The sequence below is a fragment of the Vicia villosa genome, unplaced genomic scaffold (assembly GCF_029867415.1).
Source record: "Vicia villosa cultivar HV-30 ecotype Madison, WI unplaced genomic scaffold, Vvil1.0 ctg.000493F_1_1, whole genome shotgun sequence".
NCBI classification, from domain to species: domain Eukaryota; kingdom Viridiplantae; phylum Streptophyta; class Magnoliopsida; order Fabales; family Fabaceae; genus Vicia; species Vicia villosa.
Genome location: NW_026705238.1, coordinates 893,876 through 918,676, shown reverse-complemented (window position 1 = coordinate 918,676; position 24,801 = coordinate 893,876). Strand labels below are relative to the sequence as shown.

The 24,801-nt window shown below is 34.9% G+C and overlaps 2 protein-coding genes and 1 non-coding gene across 3 annotated transcripts; 2 read left to right on the top strand and 1 right to left on the bottom strand.

Moving 5' to 3' along the window:
- The first annotated feature begins 1,987 nt into the window (after positions 1-1,987).
- On the top strand, positions 1,988-3,256 carry LOC131628911 (uncharacterized). Its single transcript, XM_058899718.1, has one exon. The coding sequence runs from the start codon at positions 1,988-1,990 to the stop codon at positions 3,254-3,256; it is 1,269 nt and encodes a 422-aa protein (XP_058755701.1).
- A 6,125-nt stretch (positions 3,257-9,381) lies between these two features.
- TRNAL-CAA (transfer RNA leucine (anticodon CAA)) lies at positions 9,382-9,465 on the top strand. The gene has a single exon. It is a non-coding gene; the product is annotated as a tRNA-Leu (tRNA).
- Positions 9,466-11,139: 1,674 nt separating this feature from the next.
- Positions 11,140-14,287, bottom strand: LOC131628966 (superoxide dismutase [Fe] 3, chloroplastic-like). Its single transcript, XM_058899776.1, has 9 exons — positions 14,143-14,287; positions 13,565-13,681; positions 13,315-13,392; positions 12,756-12,947; positions 12,340-12,511; positions 11,929-12,002; positions 11,822-11,848; positions 11,716-11,739; positions 11,140-11,635 (listed from the first exon to the last, which is right to left on the bottom strand). Exons 2-9 carry the CDS (start codon positions 13,658-13,660, stop codon positions 11,510-11,512), a joined length of 789 nt encoding a protein of 262 aa, XP_058755759.1. The 5' UTR covers positions 13,661-13,681; positions 14,143-14,287; the 3' UTR covers positions 11,140-11,509.
- Positions 14,288-24,801: the final 10,514 nt, after the last annotated feature.

Genomic DNA, 24,801 nt, shown 5'->3' with positions numbered 1-24,801 from the left:
ATATTTGATGTGTTGTCGAGTTCCTTCCTTTTCAATGTGGCAAGTATATTTTTCGGTTGGACAAAATTCAAGGACGTGTCTTTAATAAATGCATTCTCAACCGGATTGAGCCGACATGCAATAGGATGTCCTTGTAATTTTACGCACAAATCATGATTATGCAAACCACAAACAACAGAGCATCTCCACTTCGTGCTAGCCAACATGTAACAACGGATTTTAAATGGACACTCACATTTTCTAGTACCCGTGTCGTCTCTTTTAAAATTCTTTAGAAGATGATGGTATTTCCCGCTTCTTTCGCACAATATTGTTACAAACAGGTTTCTTCTTGTCGTACCATTATTCGACCATCCTATCACCACACCAAAACCAAGGTTAGTTGTGTTCCTGCGAATCCATGTTAGCATGCTTTCACGATCATCAAAGTATTGCTTGCTACGAAAGTTACCTCTGACATCTACCACATTTACGACTACCCCCATCGATACTCATATAAACATCAACTAAAGTAGTTAATTCTCTTGAAATATTATCGGGGTGCACCATACCTATTTTGTCAAAATCACACAAAATTATAAAATGCTTGAAAAAAACTGTAGGGACTATTTCGTAGATGCATCTACAGAAGTGTTCATCTTCAACACCTTCCGTAGATGGATCTACGGAAGCTACGTAACTTTTTTGCAGAAAAAATCATTGACAATGTGAACAATGTAGTGGTTGAAAGTGCTTATTTACCTGAAATTCAGACTCTTCTTGCTCCCTTTGATTTGTTGCACCAAAAAGTTTGAGTGTTGGAGTGAAATAGGGTATTGATGATATAGGGTTTTTAGGGTGTGGAGTATGAAAAGTTTGAAGAAATGAAACAATGGGGGGTGATCATTATGGTTCAAACTATATCAGACGCTTTCGTAGATGCATCTATGAAACAATGTGGTGCTAAGCTTTTCCGTAGATGCATCTACGAAAGCTTTTTTCTCATATACACTAGTTTATTACGCTTCCGTTGATGCATCTACGGAAGGAATCAAATTTTTTCAAAATACGGGGTGCTTCCGGATGTGCATCTACGGAAGTTGGGGACAAAATTGGAATTTTGCGTGGTGTGTAAGATAACCATGGTGTGGGTTGAGAAATAGTCGCAAACAAAATGTCTATTCTGATCGTCACAAAAATCTGGAAAAAAATAAGACGGAATGCATTAAGTATGTGAACTTAAAATTTCAATTAGCTAAAAAAATAGGATGGATGAGTCTCCGAGCATTGCACTCAAACATAAAAATTAGAAAACTTACATTAACATTCAAAATTGGAAAGAAAAAAAAAGCAGAAATAGTAATGGAAAGAAAAAAATGAACAGAAATGGTAATGGTAGAGCGTGCGAATCTAAAACTTTGACTTGTTTCTCTAAAATATGCGGGCTAACAAATACGTTTGACGGATCGACCTCATTTTGCCACGCTAATTTTATATCATTATTTTTTAGTTTTTTTTAATATTTCTAATTATTTACTATTTTATTTTAAGTATCGGTGACAAATTAATAGTAAATGTTAAATTTACTTTTTTTAATTAGAAAAAAATAATGAATAATAAAAGGAGTTTAATTAACTATGTTTTAATCATAATTTCTCCTTTGCAAATAAGTAATAACTAAGTGGTGATTCTTTTATTTTTATTGTTAAGATCCATGTAACGTTTTATGAGTTAATCACCATTTTGTCCTCTGTCAGATATGACGAATAAAATATGTATTGGATCTTCACGTGTTTTCTAGAGAGAAGGCTGCCCTTCTCTCTCTACGAAACTTATCGTGCTTTCTTCCCCCTTTTCTCAATTTAGGGTTTAGTGGCGGCATCTATTTTCATCAGCTAGTCTGTTCACCTTCCCCAGTTTTTCTGGCTCTCTTCCACCTAGTGTGGTTCGTGTTCTTTTTCTTTGAGATCTAAGTCAAAATCCTTTGTGTCTGAGTTAGTGGTTACCGATGGACAAGTGGAGGAGCATCCCGTTATCAAAAGAAGAGGAAGAAGGAGTGGTTGTGGAGGAAGAAGAGATTTGCGAAGAGGAATCCTTTCAGAGAACTTTAGCTGCTAAATTATGGACTGAAAGTAGTTTCAACGCCAGAGCTTTCAAGAGTACGATGATAAATGCGTGGAAACTCAAGAATCAGGTGGAGACTCAAAATTTGGGGAAAAACCTATTCTTGTTCAAGTTTGCTACAAAAAGGGATATGGAGTACATTCTCAGAAATGGGCCCTGGAGTTTCGACAGATCTCTACTGGTTCTAAATCGCATCTCCGGAGACGAACAACCGTCGGATCTGAATATGCACTTTGCTTCCTTCTGGGTGAGGATTTACGAACTCCCCTTAAACCTAAGATCGGACTCTATGGCAAAGAAGATAGGGAGCGTTTTGGGAAACTTTGAAGAGATGGATAATAGAGAAGTCTGTAGAAATGGTAGGTTTTTACGTATTAAGGTAAAGCTGGATCTACGAGCGCCATTAAAAAGAGGAACGATGGTGAAAGTCAAGGAGAAGAACCTAAGAGTCCATTTTAAGTATGAAAGACTACCTTTGTTTTGCTATGTCTGTGGCAGACTAGGGCATCAAATAAAAGATTGTGAGACCGTTGAGGATCTCTCTGAAGAAGGTTTTGAGGAACTTGAAGAACAGGATCTATCGTATGGACAGTGGCTTCGAGCATCTCCCCTACCAAAAGCAAGTGAAGATCAGAAAAAGAGAGATTCAAGCTCAGGTACATGTACTAGAAGTTTGTTCCAAGCTTCATCAGGACATAGCAGGTGTGAAGCTAAATCGAAGGAGCAGATAGAGGAAGCAGAAGTACAACAAAATCAAGGTGCCAAGGAGGTTGGGGCAGAAAGAGAGGATGGAACTGGGAGCGCAATGGCATCAAAACAGAAGGCGGTCGAGATTGATAAAGTGGTGGAATCGTTTGGGGTTGTGGACTTATCTATTGAAGGAGTAGGGGAAGGCAATCAATCCAAAGGCTCTTCGGTGCAAAAAAGGAAGTGGGTCAGAAAGAAACCTTCAAGGAAAGGAACTAGTCCTCAAAACAAATCCAAAATTCTGGAGACTAGCAAAAGTCAACTGGTAGAGGTAATGATAACTGAAGGCACAATTGACGCTTGTGGTAGTGGAGATAAGAAGAGGAAACAGGAGTCGAAGGAAGAAGGAATCAAGCAAACAGTACCAGAGGTGGTGTTGGAAACCCAACACCGCCTACACCAATGAAAACGTTAAGCTGGAACTGCAGGGGTTTGGGGCACCCTCGTGCAGTTCGAGCCTTCAAAAGGCTCATTCGGTTGGAGAAACCCCAACTGGTCTTCCTTATGGAAACCAGACTGTTTTTTGAAGAAATGGATCGTATTCGTATGGCTGCCGGTTTTCAGTATGGGTATATTGTGGATTGTAAAGGTGCTGGACGGGGGAGAGCTGGAGGCCTGAGTTTGCTGTGGACAGAGGATTTGAATATTCAAATTAAGTTGCATTCTCAAAATCATATAGGGGGAGTTTGTCAGCTGGAAAACGATGAGGAGGTGTGGGAGTTTGCTGGAATTTACGGTTTTCCGGAAGAACATCAAAAATGGAAAACTTGGCAGATGGTGCAAGACATTAAAAGTGAATTGGGGGGGAGCATTGTTTTGTTTGAAGACTTCAATGATATTACCCAGGCTAGTGAAAAGATTGGGGGAAACAGTAGAACGGTATCCCAACTCGCTTGGAGCAGAAATGCTTTAACTCAGTGCAACTTACAAGATGTTGGCTTCTTGGGATACCCGTTCACGTGGTCTAATGGACGTCAGGGGAATGAAAATATCCAGTGCAGATTAGACAGAGTTTTATGTTCAGACCCTTTCAAAGAGCAATTCCCATTCATGTCAGTCTATCATTTACCTAGGCACGGGTCGGATCATGCAGTTATTCGAATTATTTTTGATAAGGTGCATACCAGAGATAAAAGAGTGCACATTTTCAGGTTTGAAGAAGTTTGGGCAAAAGACCCTCGGTGCGAAAATATGATCAAGCAGTTATGGAGTGGTTCGAACGGTCCTTTAACACAAAAACTGGTGGCTGTTCAGGAGCTTAACATGGCTTTCAAGGAGTACAGATCAGGAAATGTGGCTAAGGAGATTAGAAGAATTGAATCTTTGTTGAAGGAAGATAGGATATGTGCTGCGGAGGCCGAAGAAATCCAACAATATAAAGCCCTAGAGACTCAAAGGAGGAAATTGTTGAACATTGAGGAAACAATCTGGAGGCAAAGGAGTCGAGCAACATGGTTGATGGATGGAGACCGAAACACAAAGTTTTTTCATGGCAAGGCGAGTCAGAGGAAGAAGACTAATACGATTAGAAGACTGAAGGATAGGGATGGTAATTGGTATAGAGGGTCTGCACAGTGTGAGAAGATTCTCATTGATTATTTCTCTGAGCTTTTCACTTCGTCAAATCCTACAAACATTGAAAGTGTCTGCAGGTTTGCTGGGAAAGTAATTAATGAGGAGGCGAAAGAGCTATGCTCCTCCCCTTTTACTGAAGAGGAAGTTAAAGAAGCCATATTTCAGATGCACCCCACTAAAGCTCCTGGCCCAGACGGTTTACCCGCTCTATTTTTTCAGAAATTCTGGAGTACGGTTGGAAGAGACGTCGTAAAGGTTGGACTCGAAGTTCTTAATAATCAACGCGACCCTGCTGATTATAATGCCACCTTTATAGCCTTAATCCCAAAAATCAAAAACCCTCGGTCCCCACATGAATTTCGGCCCATAAGTTTATGTAATGTTGTGATGAAAGCGATCACGAAGGCTATTGCAAATAAGATGAAAAGAATTCTGCCAGAAGTCATCAGCGAGGAACAAAGCGCTTTTGTTAGAGGAAGATTGATAACAGACAATGCGTTGATTGCAATGGAATGCTTCCATTGGATGAAGAATAAAAGATATGGGAAGAAAGGTACTATGGCATTGAAGCTTGACATGTCCAAAGCCTATGATCGAATTGAATGGAATTTCGTGGTGGGAGCGATGGAGGCCTTCGGGTTTCCTGCAAACTTTGTTAGACTAATTAGGAGGTGCATATCCACAGTTTCATACCAGGTTCTGCTGAATGGACTTCCTTCCAGGCGATTTTTACCGGAACGAGGGCTCCGTCAAGGAGACCCTCTCTCTCCCCTTACCTGTTTATTATCTGTGCAGATATCTTATCAGGGTTGATTAAAAATGCAGTCTCATCGAAGGAACTCCACGGAGTACAAGTGGCAAGAAAGGCACCCATTATTTCTCACCTATTTTTTGCAGATGATAGTTTGATATTCGCGCGAGTAAACGAGGTGGAAGCTGACTCTATTCTGAATATCCTAGAGCAGTATCAAAGGGCATCAGGACAGTTAGTGAATGTTGAGAAATCTGAAGTGTCTTGTAGCAAAAATGTCTCTGGTCCACTGCAGGAATCTATTCGCAGCAAACTGGGATTTAGGGCAGTGAGCAGCCATACTAAGTATCTTGGCCTTCCTGTTGTGTTTGGAAAATCTAAGAAAGAAGTCTTTTCCATGGTTATTGATAGGGTCTGGAAGAAAGTAAAGGGCTGGAAAGAAAGTTTCCTCTCTAGAGCAGGCAAGGAGGTCCTCATTAAGGCGGTGGCTCAAGCGATACCAACGTACATTATGAGTTGCTATAGACTCCCGGATAATGTTTGTAACGAGATCGAGTCGCAGTTATCAAAATTCTGGTGGGGAGCTAAAAATGGAGATCGGAAAATCAACTGGATGAGCCGGGAGCTAATGTCACAATCAAAGGGAAGAGGCGGTATGGGCTTTCGAGGAATCAAATATTTCAATAGTAGCTTGCCTGGGAAGCAATTCTGGAGACTTATGAGGGGCGATGGATCCTTGTTTGAGAGGTTTTTCAAGGGGAGATACTATCCCAGATGTAACATCTTAGATACGGGGGTGGCTTTCAAACCCAATTACGCGTGGCGCAGCATTTGCAGTGCAAAGGAGATGGTGTCAAAAGGAGCGAGATGGAGGATAGGGAATGGTGAGAATGTTTGCATTGCTGAAGATAATTGGATTCCGTCGATCCCGGGTTTTAAACCTTTTTCTAGCAGTGGCATGTGGAGCCCAAATGACAAGGTTTCAAAGCTTATTGATCGAGATAATGGAAGCTGGAAGGAAGAAACTATCAGGAACTCCTTTGCTCCATCCGAAGTGGGTCACATTACAAGCATTCCGATGTCACGTCAACTCCCAGAGGACAGATTGATTTGGCACTACGAGAAAGACGGGGAATTTTCAATCAAACAAGGCTGGACCTTCAAACTATTCAGAAGCTAAGATTTGGAAGCAATTATGGAAAGCTCCTTTGCAAGAGAGAGTCAAAAATTTTGTGTGGAGGCTGCTAAATAACATTCTGCCAACGAACTGCAATCTGGAGAAAAAATGTATTATTCTTAATGTTTCCTGCCCTTTGTGTCAGCTTGTCCCCGAGTCCATCAACCATACTTTCTTGCACTGTAACTTCTCAAAGAGAGTTTTCTTCTCTCCTCCCCTTGGTGTTCGTATGTCGAGTGATGGTAGTGTGTATGATTGGGTGGCGGCTGCCCTGCAAAACAATGATTGGCAATTAGTTCAAGTGATTGGTACTGGCATGTGGAGGATTTGGAATGCCCGAAATGCAGTCGTTTTTAAAAAGGAAACTAGTCAGCCGCAACTGCTAGCTCAGAGCATTGGGGACTACATTGGAGAATTTAATCTGTCAAGGAAAGCTCCAAATCTGACAGTCGGAGTCAACCATTTACAAGGAAAGACTGCTGGCCACTGGACTATACAAACCGATGCGGGGTGCTTCGAAGACGGAATTGTTTCGTTGGGCTGTATGATCAAAGAACTGGATGGAGCAATTCACCTTGCAGCTAGCAGAAATTTCCCCAGCCATGAAGATCCAGAGTCTGCAGAGCTTAAAGGAATTCAATGGGGGATGGAGCTGGCCAAAAAGCTGAAGATCGAGGATGTCATGTTTCTGTCTGATGCAATGAACATGGTGGATTGTGTGAATGGAACTAATATTAATGCAGCTTTAGATCCATTTGTTAAGGATTGTAGTAATGTGCTAGGTAGTTTTAAGAATGCTTCTCTTTTATTTCTTAGCAGAACCTTTAATACTGAGGCTCACCACATGGTGAGAATTGGGAAAATTGTTGGTTGCAGAACCTGGTTAGGAAGACTGCCTGATGCTGTAGAACTTGATGTATGCTTAGCCTCTTTGGCTTGATTTTTTTTATAAGATGTTTGATTTAAAAAAAAAGAAAGAAGATATGATGAATAAAAAAAAACAGAAATTTTATCCATGTCGTTTTGAACCATGTAATATCATTTTGCCAACCAAATACTCTTCCACTATATTAATTGTTCTTTTTTGGTTTTTTAACTACAGTAAGATAAACTTAACATAAACATCTTATTAAATTGGATTATGCTAAATGTTGTACTCCTACTATTTAATGTTTAAAACGTTTTTCATGTTGTACAATTATATTTCAAATTGATTTTAAATAAATGTTGTACTAAATTTGTTACAAATTTAATTTCTTTGCATTAATGTTTATATATTTTGTTTTAAGTGATAGTAAATAATTATTAATTATATTAAACTAAAATATGTCAACTAAACAAATGTATAAATTATTAACTAAACAAGTAATATATTACACTAAAATCATGGGGATTTATGTTTCCTTAAAAGAAATAAGCGCTAACAGTAAAACTGTTGGACCCATCAACTTGACGCGGTTTCTAAGAAACAACGATTTGATAAGAGTGGATCCACCCCAGACACGTGTCATCCAACACATAAAGGAGATCCCTGCACCATGGCCAATTCTTCCATTTTGGAACCACGTCATCTTATTAATGGATCTTTGCACAAAACTGGGTCAACTTTTAATTCTAGTCCAACACAAAAGTGTGTGCCTAGCACTACTAAATACACTTTCATCATTCCCATAGTAAATTTTGGTTTGGAGACCATTACTTGATACAACATTCCACATTTTGAGCTGATAGTAAGTCAGACAAATGAAAAAAACCAATGCATTATGGATGAGGGTGCTACTCAATAAGAGGTAGTTGTTCGTGAAACTCCCATTGAATGGGAACCAGCTATGTAAGTTGTCTCGTGTTTGAGACTTGCTTTGTCACCTCCATCAACTTAACTAGTTGTTCCTGAAATATCTGGGAACCTCTAATAGTAAGGTTAAAAGACACGTGATAAATTTGATTAGGAAACACTTTCAAACTTTTTTAATCATTATGGAAACACACATTGGATTTCATAAAACCAAGTCCTTCTGGGACAAAGTTGAATATGTGAGAGATCACTACGTAGATGCAAGGGGTCAATCAGGGGGAATTTGGATGTTAAAGCAAAATGGTAGTAACATTGTAACTGTCGTGCATGATGTCTTTATGGATATAATTACTATTAAGTTATTATCGGGAATTTCCTCTTGGTATGTAACTGGAATTTATGATAGTCTCGTGTACACTTCTCGTCTTGATTTGTGGCTTCACCTCATTGACCGGAGAAACATTGTTGATGGTCCTTGGATGTTGATTGGAAACTTTGACGATATCATTCATCCAAGTGAAAAAAATGAGATAATTTTAATCATTATATGGCATATTCTTTGTTGAATGTCATTGATAAATGTAGTTTAGTTGAAATAGACATGATCCGTGAAAATTTATCTTGAAATAGGCCTTGTACTAGTCATCAAATGGTCTATCGCAAGCTGGATAGTCTTGGCATTGCATCATGTGGAGGTGTTTTCAAAGACTATATAGCTAACTATGTTGATTTTTATGCTTCTAATATCAGGGAGTGGCTTGGGTGACTTTATCGTGCAGTGGCTTTGATAACTTTGCTTGGCATGATAGATGAATGAATAATTAGTGAATATTATTTTAGTGTGAAAAAATAAACTGTGAACCAAAGTTATCAAAGTTATGATAACATAAAGTCATTAAAACCTAGTCCCTAATTTCAACATTTCCTTTACTTTTCAATTCATGCTTAGTTGATGAGATTTATAAATAATGCTCCTTTAAAACTTTTTATTACTATTGATTAAGAATAATTTGTATGTGCTCACTTTATGATATTCAATTCATTTTAAATTTATGTTAATAAGACAATTTTTTTCTTCTCATTTAATTAAATAAAATAAGCTTATAATTTTCTCTATCTTTCTTTCAACTTTTTTGTCTAACTACAACTAAAACCCGTCATTTCCCATACACTTATCAAACATTGAGCATGTTGTTAAGTATTTTACATATGAATTCAAAATCTTTAACATCTGTCAGGATGGCCGAGTGGTCTAAGGCGCCAGACTCAAGTTCTGGTCTTCGAAAGAGGGCGTGGGTTCAAATCCCACTTCTGACATTTTATGCAAAATTAATTTTTTCCCCAATATATTTAAACCATAATTGAGACGGACAAATGGAGCAACATCCCGACATGGAACAATTGGCGTAGAAGAAGGATCAAGATCATGACTATCACATGCATCTCGGGCAAAATAATAGATTTTTTGAAAGACCCTGTGACACATAGTGTTGACAAGATATGAACATCATGTGACTTTAAGATTATGAAAATAGACCATAATTGAGACGGACAAATGGAGCAACATCCTGACATGGAACAATTGGCGTAGAAGAAGGATCAAGATCATGACTATCACATGCATCTCGGGCAAAATAATAGATTTTTTGAAAGACCCTGTGACACATAGTGTTGACAAGATATGAACATCATGTGACTTTAAGATTATGAAAATAGACCATAATTGAGACGGACAAATGGAGCAACATCCTGACATGGAACAATTGGCGTAGAATAAGGATCAAGATCATGACTATCACATGCATCTCGGGCAAAATAATAGATTTTTTGAAAGACCCTGTGACACATAGTGTTGACAAGATATGAACATCGTGTGACTTTAAGATTATGAAAATGAGCGGTATGAACATCGTGTGACTTTAACATTTTTTTAAAGGTCTTTTCTGCCCTACATCTTCTATACTCCCTGCTAGTATGAATGACTCAGCTATGACTATGAGTCTTACTGAAGAAGTCTAACACTCTTTGACTCAACAGGTGACGAGGAAAGAAGTTATTTATGCGTTGAATCAAATACACCCTTTCAAGGCGCCTGACGCTAATGGATTGCATGATATTTTCTTGAAATAATTTTGGCATACAGTTGAAGATAATGTTGTCCAACTTATATCATATGCTTTTGTGACAATTAACTTTCACTCCTCTCTTTGACTCTTATTGCATTAATTCCTAAGGTGGAATTCCCCAAAAATTCTAAGGAGTTTAGGCTCATTAGCTTGTGCAACACTATTTACAAGTTTATTACGAAGATTATAGTTAACAAATTGCGGCATTATCTAAATCAGATAGTTGGACCCTTCCAAAGTAGTTTTTTCATGGTAAAAGGACAACTGATAATGCCATTATCCTCCAAGAAACAATTCATTTTATGCGTTAAACTAAAAAGAAAAAAGCCCACATGGTGTTCAAAATAGATCTTGAGAAGACACATAATCATGTTATTTGGGATTTCTTAGAATTTTGTTTGAAGTCAAACGAGTTTCCTCCCATTATTACAAAGTTGATCAAACATTGTGTAACCATCTCCTCTGTCTATTTTTTGGAATGAAAGACGACTACCAAATTTTGTTCTCACTAGAGGATTACGACAAGGTGACCTTTTTTCACCCGATCTCTTTGTTATTTGCATGGAATTGTTGTTGCACACAATCACCAGGACAGACGATGAAGATCGTTGAAAACCTGTCAGATTATCTCGTAATTAACCCCCTCTATCACATTTGTTTTTTTGTCAATGGTATTCTACTGTTTGCAAAATGGTTTGGAAAGTTGGTTATTTGGGGAATTATTTTGAATATTTTGAAAATTTTAGGTTATTTAGATAAAATATTCTAAATATTATTTAAAAGATGCATAAAATAAAAAACTGGCTCGAACCAATTCATAATTCAGCCCAACTCAATTTGAATTGACCAAACTGTGATTCAAATGAGATCTAACCAATAGAATAACTGATTTTTAAAATATTGACCAACTAATAAGAATTGAACAATGTGACTATAATGTCAAACAACGTGCACCTTTTCTCTATCTCATTATACATTGAATCCTTGTCTCCTACTCTAAGTTCACTAGATCCCTTCAGACTACAGATTTTCCTCAGTCCTACACTAACACAGCAAAAATAGATAACCAGAAAGAAGCACATGGGGCACAGTGAATGTTTTACTTAAATAATGACTTATCCACTTTTTCATTTCTGGCTATATGACCAAACTCTATGATAAGTGAAACCTTTGAATTCTATATCAGCTTCACTTAAGATGCCATAACATTCCAAGTACTGTAATCATTCAGCATTTCATGCAACAGGAATTTTAGGTTCTCCCAAATTCACAAAAGCCTCTCCCCATGTCAATCGTTCCGTTGCAGCATTCCAAGACACAAGGTGGTTCAGAAATACATTCACATACTCTGCTCTGTCATTCTGTCCAAAAATTGCACGACGCGAGGGTTGCTAAGTTAATAATTATGGAAAATAAGTGACAATATATGATGGTTACATACCTTGTAATCCAGATAGTATGCATGCTGCAGTGAAGTGAAAAAAAAATGTCAGTGATGACTAACATAAAGCTTGTTGCGATGTAATTATAATGTGCATCAATCATACCTCCCACAAATCCAAATTGATAATTGGCTGCATGAGAAAAGATTATTAGTTCAATTTCCGATATTAAAACAGACAAATTTTATAAATGAAAGGGAGAAATAACTTACTATGTCATTCCACACAATTGGGCAAATGGAGTTTGAAGTTTTAACAATGGCTAGTCGTTTCTCTTCTCTCTTCACTAAAACAACCAGCAAATATTTGCAACAATCAATTATTCGCAATATGAAAGCAAAATATCAAACGATAAGGTTTCGTTTAAGATATTACACATCGACAACGGAACAGTCTGAGAATGCAATTGTTCTAGAACTAAACCAGCTAGTGACAAAAGAAACGAGAATTTACCAATGCGGAAAAACAAAAACTAGGTTCTTATCTTACATTTATTTTAGATATATGCTTGTTATAAGAGAAATCCAATGATTTCATGGCATTAAGATAATATGGGATTTGAATAACTTATGCATTAGTTTAGCAAGATAGGAGAAGAGGGAACCAATTTGGAAAGGACTTACAAACTAGCCAAACCCAGCCAGAACCAAACAATGTCAGTGCAGCTTCTGTAAACTTCTCTTTGAAATTCGTAAATGATCCAAAATCCTTTTCAATCTGTTGAAGGAGTCCTAGTATGGGCTTATCACCCCCTCCCGGTTGCATGGATTCCCAGAAGAAGTCATGATTCCAAACCTGTGTGGAAATAGTTAGGTATAACAATTCACATAGGCATCATTTGAATATAAAAGCGCACAGCAGCCACAATTGTAATTTTGTGATTATTAATGGGGTTAATATTATCAACACTCAAGAGTGTATTTCCTATTTTTATTATGCAATATAAACTTGAGCATTTTGAATAGTTTTATATGAATAAGCAAGAAGCTTCAGATTCATGACTTTAAAATATCCAGTAAGCTATCAATTTAATTATTACCTCAGCTGCATTGTTGAATTCAGGCGAGGGATTGCCATTGTTGTATGTCACTTTGACTAATTCATCCAAGGTATAACCATAAAGTATATCATCCTTTGCCAGCTGTTTGTTCAAACCTTCAATAAAATTCCGATGATGCTCCCCCCAGTGTATGTCAATTGTCTTCTTACTCATGTATGGCTCTAATGCATCCTATGAATATTGAAGCAACAAATGAGGTTAGAATTATGATATGAAGCTAAGTAAAAAAAAATTGTTTGTTAAAGGTTGTACTTATTTATTTGTATGTTTCATCATGAATGTTACCTTCTATATCATTCTGTTGTCAATCACTAATGGTTTTTCTCAATTCTAGTTTCTTTCTCAGTCGTTATAATCGTAAAAACATCGGAATAACTATAAATTATCTAAAATAAAGCTGAATATGACAATGCAACCTATGACTGCGATGATTTCTTAGATAAGCATAGTGCAGCATTCAACTAATCCAAGTATATAGGTTAAAACAGTATATCTCCAAACAATAACATGGATTCAGCTAACTATATGGTTCACTTACATGTTCGTAAGGAGGGGTCTTCAAGCCATAATATGCAGTGATTTTTGAAGATCTGGACAAGACACCCAACCTCTTTTTCTGCATAAATACAATGGAGGAAGCAACATACCAGCACAAATCAGAATTTTTTTGCCACTTACCATACAGAATATATATCACATGAAGAATCAGAAAAAAGAGAAAAAAAACTACACTAGTTAAAAAGGGAAATTAATCAGCATGGAAATGAATATGAACCCAAGTAATTTACCCGGTGAAGAAGCTTTGGAATCTTGAATTTTGTAGATAAGTCTGCTGAAATGAGATGAGAGCTAGTAGGAATAGGGTTGAAGTAACAGGAAGCCATAGCAATTTGCAAATCTATTCCCTAGCATTCATTTACATAAGAATATTAATTCATTATTTAGCATTCAATTGTACTACTAAAATACAACCAATATAACCTAAACCTAGATTTAACGAAACGGATAAAAAAAATTGTAAAATTTGGAAGAAAAATTTACAAGATTGCTAAGCTAAGCTAAGCACAATTTAATAATGTTCATAAAACTAAAAGAAATATGGGCAAGATTGCAGTCATTTAGGCATTTAAACAAACAACTTATATACAGCAAGTAGGTTCAAAACTGAAGTGGCCAAAATAGAAAGAAACATCATTTACTGCTACCCCTATGAACTGCAGTAATTAACAAAATAGAAGAGGAAAAACAACAGCAGTAACAGTAGAAGTAATGCAGAAAACATGAAAAACAAAAGGACCCAAATAGATGGGAAAAAAAGGAAGAAATTTTTTGATATAGTAAATAAGAAAGGGAAAGGGAAAATTACAAGAAGCTGAAAACGATGCGGTTGAAATGGGTGAAGGTGGAAGATGGTGGTGATGTTTTGATGCAGCAAACAAGCTTCTCAAGCTATTTGATGTTCGTGTCAGTAAGAGATAATGTAACCAGTGTTCAACTTCGAACCGACCGGATATGACCCCGGTTCGGTTCAACAATAGTACCTATAGAATCTATTTACATAAGCTATATTTTTTTTTAAAAAAATTGTATATTAAATTTTAATATTTAATCCAAAAGTAATTTTTTTAAAGATAAAATTTTTAAGAAAAAAGAATAATGTCCAAGTCCAAAACACAAAAAAATTATAAATACAAAAATATTTTATATATATATATATATATATATATATATATATATATATATATATATATATATATATATATATATATATATATATATATATATATATATATATATATATATATATATATATATATATATATATATATATATATATATATATATTAAAGGGTCTATAAGAATCCGTCAAACTTAATTCACCCCCTCTTAGGTTGTACACTCAATACTTACATTTGACATTAGAGCATGTTAGTGTAACTTGCTCTTAAGATCTAGAGAAAGGCTTCCGCAAACCAGTTTTTAAAGACAGTGGCAGCAATATTAAACCTCTTTTGTTATGTGGTGAATATTATGATTTTTTGAAAGATCTGCATGCAAGCACATCTCGATAGACAAGGAGAAGAAGTTTGGGATGTTTTAGAAAACGAATTGTTCGTTCTGAAAAGTGTTGTCAATGGTGTTGGTACAACAAATATCAAAATTTTGTGGACTCAAGATGATAAGAAAAAAGTTCTCTATGAAAACAAAGCAAAGAATCTACTTCAAACGACCCTAAGCATGGATAAATTTTTCTGTGTCTCTCAATACAAAACAATGAAGGAAATATGAGACACTTTAGAAGTCACACATGAAGGCACGATAGAGGTAAAAGATCTAAACTAAACACTTTACACATGTATATGAAATGTTTAGAATGCAGCCTCATGAATCTATTTTTGATTTGCAAAAGAGATTTAGTCATTTAACAAATCATTTGATGGCTCTTGGTAAAACTTTTACAAATGATGAATTAAATTTAATAGTGCTTAGATCTTTGACATCAGCTTAGCAACCAAAGATAACGACTATTTCGAAAAAGAAAAACTTTCAAAACAATCTTCTACGACATTTTTTGGTAAACTTCAAGAACACGAGATATAACTTGAAAAACTAGAAAGGCATGGAGATGAAACAAAATAATTCAAAAAGTCTTGTATTAAAGACTAAATCATGATAACAATTAAGATGATGAGTCAACTAATGATGAAGATGGTGATCTTACCAAAAGGTTTGAAAAGTTCTTAAGAAAAGAAAGGAAAAAGGAGATCATTCAGAAAGAAGCACCAATAAGGAAGGTTACATGTTTTGAACGTGGAAAAATAGGACATGTCAAGAGTGAATGTCTAACACTTGAAAAGAAGAACAAATTTAAAATCAAGAAGGACAAAAGACCAAAGAAAGTATATGTAGCATGAGATGACAATGAAATAAGTTCATCTTTAGATGAAGATCATGCAAACAAGACATTGATGACATCACATCATTCAAGTGATGAAGAACACGATGTTAGTGATTCTGAATTTGATGATAAACCTTCATATGATGAATTGCAAAGTTCTTTAATGAATTACATGACGAATTTTTGAAACTTTCTAGAAAATTTTCAAAACAAAAGAAAAGTATTTTAAATCTAGAAAGTGAGGCTAATTTCACAAAACTGAAGTTAAACTTAATAAAAAATTCAACATGCAATAATTGTTATTCTTTTGAGTCAAAAATTGTGGAATTAAACCAAGTCATTGCCAAATATGAAAAATGGCAAATTGACTTAGATAATGTGTTATGTAGGCAATGATATTCAAATAATAAATGTGGACTTAGTTTTTCTAATTTTGATAAAGGTAGTACAAGTCAAACTATCTTTGTAAAGGCTACTAACAAATTCAACAATGAGGAATAAAAGAAAGAACAAGTTGTAAATCATCATAAAAGGCCTTATGATAGAAATAACTTTTATGTAAATAAAAGGAATCATACTTTTAGACCTACTTGTTTCTATTGCAATGAAAAAAATAAAAGAGAGATATGAAAGGTAGGAGAGATATACAAGATAAAGGGACAAACCAAGCATCAAGCAAAAACTTCCATCAATGTGTTTTGTCATTATCAAAAAGGGAGAGATTGTGAAGAAGATGTTCCTCATCAATCATACCTTAGTTTTGATGAAGATAAAAGGCTATCTTAAAAGAAAGATCAAAGAAGAAAAAGATTGAATCAAGTAATCAAATTTGAATAAGTTTTGGATTTCAAAGACATTGGATCATAAACTAAGGTACAATGTGCAATTTAGTTGTTGTAAGATTTATGTGGTCAAGAATTAATCATAAACTTTCAAGCATGAATTATTTTAAAATTGCATGTTAACTTAGAAATCATTTAATATATTAATTAAATGAAAATCTTAATCTTTCTCATAAAAATGTTTAATGAGCACTTTTAAAAAAAACGAAGATTTGCCCTATTGGTTGAGTGGACGTGTTAAAGTACTCAAGTGTTGTTGGTTCAATCTTTGAGTGTGTCTTTTTAACTTAGATTTTTTTTCTAAATATTTAGCTATTTAATCGATTAACCTCCCTTGTTCAATTGATTAACTATGTCTCTACTTGTAGCGAAAATTTCATTTTTCATAAGGTTAATCGATTAACCTATTTGGTAAATAAGTTAACCATTCCAATTTTGAACTAAGTTAATCCATTAACCTAGTTGTTTTCCACATTTTTTTAAGGTTAAAACATGGCTAATAGATAACCCCTTATATGCTAATCGATTAACCTCTGTTATTTTTGAAAATTACTGAACCAATGCATCACCTCTTCATCTCTAAATCTTTTCATTATCATGACAATTGTTCATAAGCATTTTCTAGCAGTTATTTATGAAAATCAAGAGATGCATGATTCATTATAAACAAAATAATTTTTCAAATTCAAAACCACATTTTTCATGAACATTTTACTATTTTTCAAGTGTCTGTAACATTTTAATATAAAATTTTTTCCTACGTAATTTTCATTTAAATGTGAAAAAGTTTAGAGAAAGATTTGATCACTTAAATGTATATATCATCTTGATTTGTTCATTAAAGGAGAAGATTGAATTTTCATATATGAGAAAAGCAGTAAAAACTCAGTTGTTGCAAAGTTTGTCTATAATATATTTCATACAATTTGTTGTATTTTTCACCAAATGTGTGGTGATTATTTATCTGTAAGAAAATAAGAAATGTTGTTTTTTATTTGTTGAAAAAGTCCTTTGAATCGGGGTGATTCAAAGTCCATCATAGTTGTTGGTGTTAGGAAATCAAAGGAGTGGTGTGCTTCTTTGTCATTGTTAAAAGATTGTAGGAGAAGTCTTGGTGTGAGGTTTGTACAAAAATATAACAATAGTGAAAATCTCTCACGGATTATGAGGAGACTAGATGTATCCTTGATTGATAAATGGAACTAGTATAGTTTCTTGTGTTCATTTACTTTAATGCACTCTACTTTTCTGTTTCTTATTCATTCATATGTTCATAATTCTGGAAAATTATAAGAAACTAAAAAAATATTTAAAATATCTAAAAATACTTCAAACCTAATTCACCCCTGTTAGGTTGTGCTTTCAATACGCATAATTATGTTTTTAATTTAATTTTTTATTGCAAGCATGAAGTTTTAATAATGTATAAAAGTAGTTATCTTGTTAGCTTAAGAATTAAAGGATTTTTGAATTAATTTCTCTTTAATCATTTGAGGCATATCCTACCATGATTTATTCTTTCTTAACACGATTGCATATGATAGTTTGATACAAGATACATGACTATATTTGACTTCATTAGTTGTTTCTTAGTTGTTTTGAACCATGATCTGCCACCTGCCAATATTCATATTTTCATGGCCATAATTGTTGCAGAAGTACCCTCTATATATTCTTCTTTACTTCTTGTTACTTCTCGTTGGCAACTTCAAAGAAATTAAACATAATTTTCTCCTTTATAAATTTTAACTCCGAGTCAATATTGTATCTCTCGGTCAATTAGAATGGTCTACCTTGAATGAAAGAAGCACTGACATCTTTTTCTAAATCAAGAATAACAAAATCATTTGTAAACACAAAGTCACCAACTTTCACCAACACATAACACCATAAGGGTAATGTAGTTGACTTGTTTGATAATGTCAAAGTCATTTTGATGAGTTCGCCTCTCCTATAAATTTCTTCATCATGGAAAGTGGTATCTAATTTATATTTTCTCCTAGAACTAAAAAAACTCTTTCAATTTTAACTTCCGAATAGTACATGGAATAACAAAGCTACCTGAAACTTTTAACTTGGAAGGGAGCTTCCTTTGAATTATAGCACTACATTCTTCATATGAAAAAGGAATCTCGATCATCCATAGGTTTAATTTTCTTAGTCATAAGCTCTTTCATAAACTTTACAAAAGTAGACATTTATTGCAATTTTTCGGCAAAAGCAATGTTGATTTATAAGTAGTTGAACATCTCTCTCTCTCTCACTCCCTCTCTCTCTCTCTCTCTCATTCATATATATTCATTCATTTTTCATTTTCCTTAATTATATCTTCTCTATCATTTTCAACTTCCCCTTCTCTTACTTCTCTCCCAGCTTCCTCAATTGACTTCCTCTTATGACACTCAATATTCACGAGTGTGGATATCACTATACTTTTTTAACTTATAGCATTGCAACTTTCATTTTTAGGATTATCTTACGTGTTTTCAACAAACCTTTCACTCGATTTAGCAACCTTTAGTCTTGAGAGTTACCCATTTTGAGTTTCAAAATTTCTAATGGAGATTTCTTTGTTCTTTTTAAAAGTTTCTTGATTAATTTTGATTACTTAAAAAAAATTGAACCATCTTAATAAATAAATTGAGTGAAGGCGTCCTCCACACATGAGAAAACTTCTCAGGACGTTGATTTCGTTGTGCTCCTTGATTTGAAGCATGTAATTGGTTATTACTCCACTTGAAATTAAGATGAAATTTCCATTGCAGTTTATATATATTGGCAGTGGCGGAGCCGCATGTGCGTGAAGGGATTCAATTGAACCCCTAGTTAATAATATTTATACTAATTTTTCTATTTTGATACCATATTGAACCCCTCAATTTTTTAAATTGCACTAATTTGATTTTTTTTTCTTCTGATATTGATGTTGATTATGGCATAAAGTGCATAACAAAAAGGTGCAGAAATGGAAATCATCCAAGAAAGTCTCATTAGAGAAGATGAAGAATGAAAGAAAATTCGGTTATCATTGATACTCTTACCAACAGATAAGAGTTTATATACAAGAGAGTTACAACCAATAACAAGGTGCCAGCTGGACATATATCTAACTAACTAACTAAACTTATTTATCTATATTATATACAGAAGAATAATATAATATATGTACACATGTATGTTAATATGCCCCCTCAAGTGGGACTATGGAGGCTGCAAAGTCCCAACTTGGACATGATAGAAGAAAAAGCTGGAAAGTGCAAAGGTTTTGTAAAGGCATCTACTAACTGGTCTTTGGTAAAAACAGGGAGAAGATGTATTAATTTGGAATTGATTTTCTCACGAACCACATGGCAATCCAATTCTATATGCTTGCTCCTTTCATGAAAAGTTGGATTGTGAGCAAGGTAGATAGCAGATTTGCTATCACAATACACTGAGGCTGGTTGAGACATATGAACCATAAGATCTTGTAACAAATACTGGAGCCATTGAAGCTCACATGTAAGGGAATCTAGAGCGCTGTACTCAACTTCAGTTGAGGACCTTGAGAGAGTATTTTGTTTCTTTGACCTCCAGCACACAAGGGAGGATCCCAAAAGAACACAAGAGCCAGTAATGGATTTCCTAGTGGTGGGACATCTAGCCCAGTCAGAATCAGCAAATGCACATAATTTGAGGGAACTTGAGGCTGGAAACAGAATTCCTTCAGCAGGGGGGGTTTAAGGAATCTTACAACTTTGAGGGCAGCTTGATAGTGAGATGTACATGGCTTTGAGACAAATTGACTGAGATGTTGGACTGCATAAGAAATATCTGGCCTGGTATTAGTCAAAATCAGTCTACCAATAAATCTTCTATGCATAGTGGGGGTCTGCCAATTGATCACTATCTGCAGGGGCAAGCTTAAGATTAGGATCAAAGGGAATGGTTGATGGCTTTGCCGCAAGGTATCTTGTATCCTCTAAAAGCTCAAGTGTGTATTTTCTTTGATTCATAAAGATGCCTTTAGTGGATCTGACTATTCCAAAGCCTAGAAAATATGTGAGCTGGCCCAGGTCTTTGATTCTGAATTGTTTGTCAAGAAGAGATTTAACCTCGTGGATTTCAAACATAGAGGTACCAGCTACCACAATGTCATCTACATAAACTAAGATGGCGGTAAAGTGAACTTTTTCAGACTTCACATACAATGAGTGATCTGCTTGAGATTGAGAGTAACCTAAAGACAAAAGAAATGAGGAAAGTTTGGAATACCATTGCCTGCTTCAATCCATAAAGGGATTTTTGCAGTTTGCACACCTAAGAAGAGTTAGAAGAAGAAATTCCAGGGGGAAGAGTCATGTATACCTCTTCTTGTAGATCACGTGAACACAAACTCTGTTAGTTCCTCTAGGTGCATTGTGTAACACCCTGTAATTTCATAAATTAATTTAATTAAGTTAAATTAATTATTTGGAAATTATTTGATTATTTAGTAATTAAAATTGGATTTTTGGAAGAATTATGAGAATTATTGCTATTGGGCCGTGACGTAGTTAGTAAAATGGGAGGTGCCAATGGAGAGGCCTTACTAACTAATTATCCTATTTTTTTATAAAATAGAGAAATTGTGAAAATAAGGAAAAAAGAGAAGCAAAAGAGGAAAAGAGAAGGAACGTGAAAGGGGAGAAGAGGAGGAAGAGAAGAATTCAAGGTTCTTGGCTAGGGTAAGGGGTGACTAATCCTTTTAGCCTATATTATCAGTTTAATGATGATAGGATTGATTATGTAGGTTTTGTATCTCAATTGAATGTGTGTTAGATTTTGGGGTTTTGGAATCTATAGGGCAAATTGGATGTGTTTGTGATGATGTGAATGACGTATGATTTATGTACAATGGATGGAATTGATGTGTGTATTTGAGTAATTATATAATGCTGGTATTGAACTTGAAGAATTAGGACTTATAATGATTTTCTGGTGTGTAAAAGATGGGTTTTTGGGGGTTTGAAGGTAGAATCCCGTAGCAGAAGAAAAATACAGATTTTGACACTTCTTCAGTGATGTAACCGGTTACATGGTTGAGGTAACCGGTTACCTATGTGAAAAATGATGAAAACGCAACTTTCTGGGAATTTTTGGGTGATGTAACCGGTTACATGGTTGAGGTAACCGATTACATCGAAGAAAAATGGGGTATTTTCACTACTGGGACTGATGTAACCGGTTACATGAATGATGTAACCCGTTACATCGCTGTGTTGACATTTTTCTCAAAACTTTAAAAAATTCATAACTGTTGATCCGTAAGTCCGTTTTGGGTGCCGTTCGAATCGTTACGAAGCTAACGAAATGCTGTTTTGATGAAAATAATTTGATTGGCACTAGATGATTTAATTATTATGTGGTTGTGAAAATGACATGTAATTGTATATGTGTATGTCATGAAATAATGTTATTTAAGAACAATATGTATTGGTGTTGTGTACTATGTGCTAATTGTGATACATGGAATTGATGAATGATAAATTCTATGCATTGTTGTGATTATTATGTGATAAATGCATATTGTACAAGTGGGGGATAATTCAATATGTTGAATTATGGTGATGTGCGTAAATATCAGAATCGCATAGATAATTCTTAATTGCATATGTTTTTGGTAATTATATGTATACATGAGGCTTAAGTTATCAAATGTAGATGTTGTTTTTGGTGGTTGTTGAGGATGACATTGATTGTCTTGTATGCAATATGTCATTTGTAATTGATAAAGGCTATGTGATTGCTGTGGTGATAATATATTTATGTGTTAAATGTATTAAGTTGTGGTGAATATCAAATGGTTGTGATATGAGTTTTCTTTGTGTGTTATGGATGAATGATTATGAATCTTTGGTGGATGTTGATGATGTGCATGTTATGGTTGATGCATGTATTTCATAATCATGTTGTGGGCTGTATCCCTTATGGTGGTGGGACAGCGGTAGCTAATTCCCATTGTGTGGAATTAGTGAGAGAAGTAGCCGAATCTTTATGGTGGTGGATCGGTGAGATGGGTTTGTCCCATGTTTGGTACCACATGCATTAGTTGCATTGCATTAGGTTGTTGTGTAGGATTATAACATGAATGGAAGTTGTCCAATGTTATAATTCGTATGTGTTTAATATGAATGGTTGTGTGTTTGATTAGCTGTTGTGTATCTGAAATACATGTGATGATTGGGTGAATAATCTGCTTATGATATTTTGTCGTTATGAACTTATAATATAGTTTAATTGTGATATGTCTCACCCTTACTGTTGACATTTTTCAGATTAAGGAGTAGCGGCTTGTGCTTGGTGAGGATAACTCGTAGAGTTACTTCGTTTAGTCGGTTGTGTCGGGTCATGCTTTGGTCTTGTAACACTGGGGGACGTTTATTTTAGTATTGTCTGGTGGATTAATTCTTATGCTAGAATGATGTTTTGTTGGTTTTAAATCGGTAAATTCTTGGTGTTGAATACCGTTGTTTTATGTTATTCAGTTTTGAATTATTTTCCGTTGTGTTAACATGATTACTGAATAATGTGTTTTGAAGTTCCTCATAAGGCATGACATGGCTTAATGTTTTAAATATTTTGAAGTTATAATACCCTTTTTCATGTTTTACTCTGATTTTTGTTAAATTTTCCGCGGGGTTTAGAAGGGTGTTACACATTGGATCCTTGAGAAGCCTGAGATTTCCCACGATAGTTGTTAGGACCTCCCTATTTAGCTGTATAGTTAGCTTCCTGTGTTTGAGTCTGCTATGCTGAAACCTCCTCAGTAGCACTATTGGATGAAATAGCATTGGATGCAGAACTATCCATCTCTCTTTCTTGTTCGATGACAAGTGAAAACGCTTTGTCAATACTAGGGAGAGGGTTCATCATCATAATCTGAGACTTAGAGTGTGCAAATTTCTCTGTTAAACCTTTCAAGAAACAGATAACATAATCTTGCTCCCTATACAGCTTAATAGAGGCAATAACACCACATGAACAAGGTATAACACATGTACAAGAAGGAATCGGTCTATAGTTCTCTAATTCATCCCACATAACCTTCAATTGAGTAAAATAATTCAAAACATCTAGAGTACCTTGTTTGAATTTATAAAGATCTTCTTGGATGTCAGAGATGCGGAAGATATCGCCTTGTGAAAACCTAATCTGCAAATTTTTCCACACACCAGAAGCATTATCAATCCACAACACCGATTTGGCAATAGGCTCTGAAATTGAACGTTGAATCCACGCAAGAACCATCGTGTTGCATCTAATCCATGGTGCATACAGAGGATCTGAGACCGATGGCTTGATTAGGGTTCCGTCGATGAATTTCTCCTTGTTCTTGGAGATTAGGGCAATCTGCATCGATCGAGCCCAGGTGTGGTAGTTCTTGTCCGTAAGAAGCGGTGTAACGAGTACAAGAGAAGGATTCTCGTTCGGATGTAGATAGTACGAATTTGCAGAGTTGGTGGTGTAATCGGCGTAGCTCTGGTTCGCCATGGGAGAACAAAGGAAGAAAAAAGGAACGATGATTCAAAAAATGAAAGAAGAAAAACAGAGTAAAGAATCACGAAGAAACAGAGAAATGGCTACCAGAGCTATGATTGCTCTGATACCATGTTGATTATGGCATAAAGTGCATAACAGAAACGTGCAGAAATAGAAATCATCCAAGAAAGTCTCATTAGAGATGATGAAGAATGAAAGAAAATTCTGTTATCATTGATACTCTTACCAACAGATAAGAATTTATATACAAGAGAGTTACAACCAATAGCAAAATGCCAGCTGGACATATATATCTAACTTACTAACTAAACTTACCTATCTATATTATATACAAAAGAATAATATAATATATGTACATATTATATGTATGTTAATAATTGATCTTGCAAATATATTATTATTATTATTATTATTATTATTATTATTATTATTATTATTATTATTATTATTATTATTATTATTATTATTATTATCTTAACTCTTATAAAATTAGTTATTAATTCTACATAAAAATATATTAGATATAAAAGAGATATAAAAGGTTAGAAAAATATTCACACACTCTAGGCGTGACAAAAAATACCTATATATAAATTGTGGTGAATTCTTATCTACCCAACTCAAAAAGTTAGATAAGGTTACCTCTTTTGTAAATTTTTTTAAAAATAACAAACATTTGTAGTATTTGAATAAATAATTAAATGTGTTAAATGAGATAGAATCATGTGATTGGTTGGAGGTACACTATCCAACTTAGTGTGAT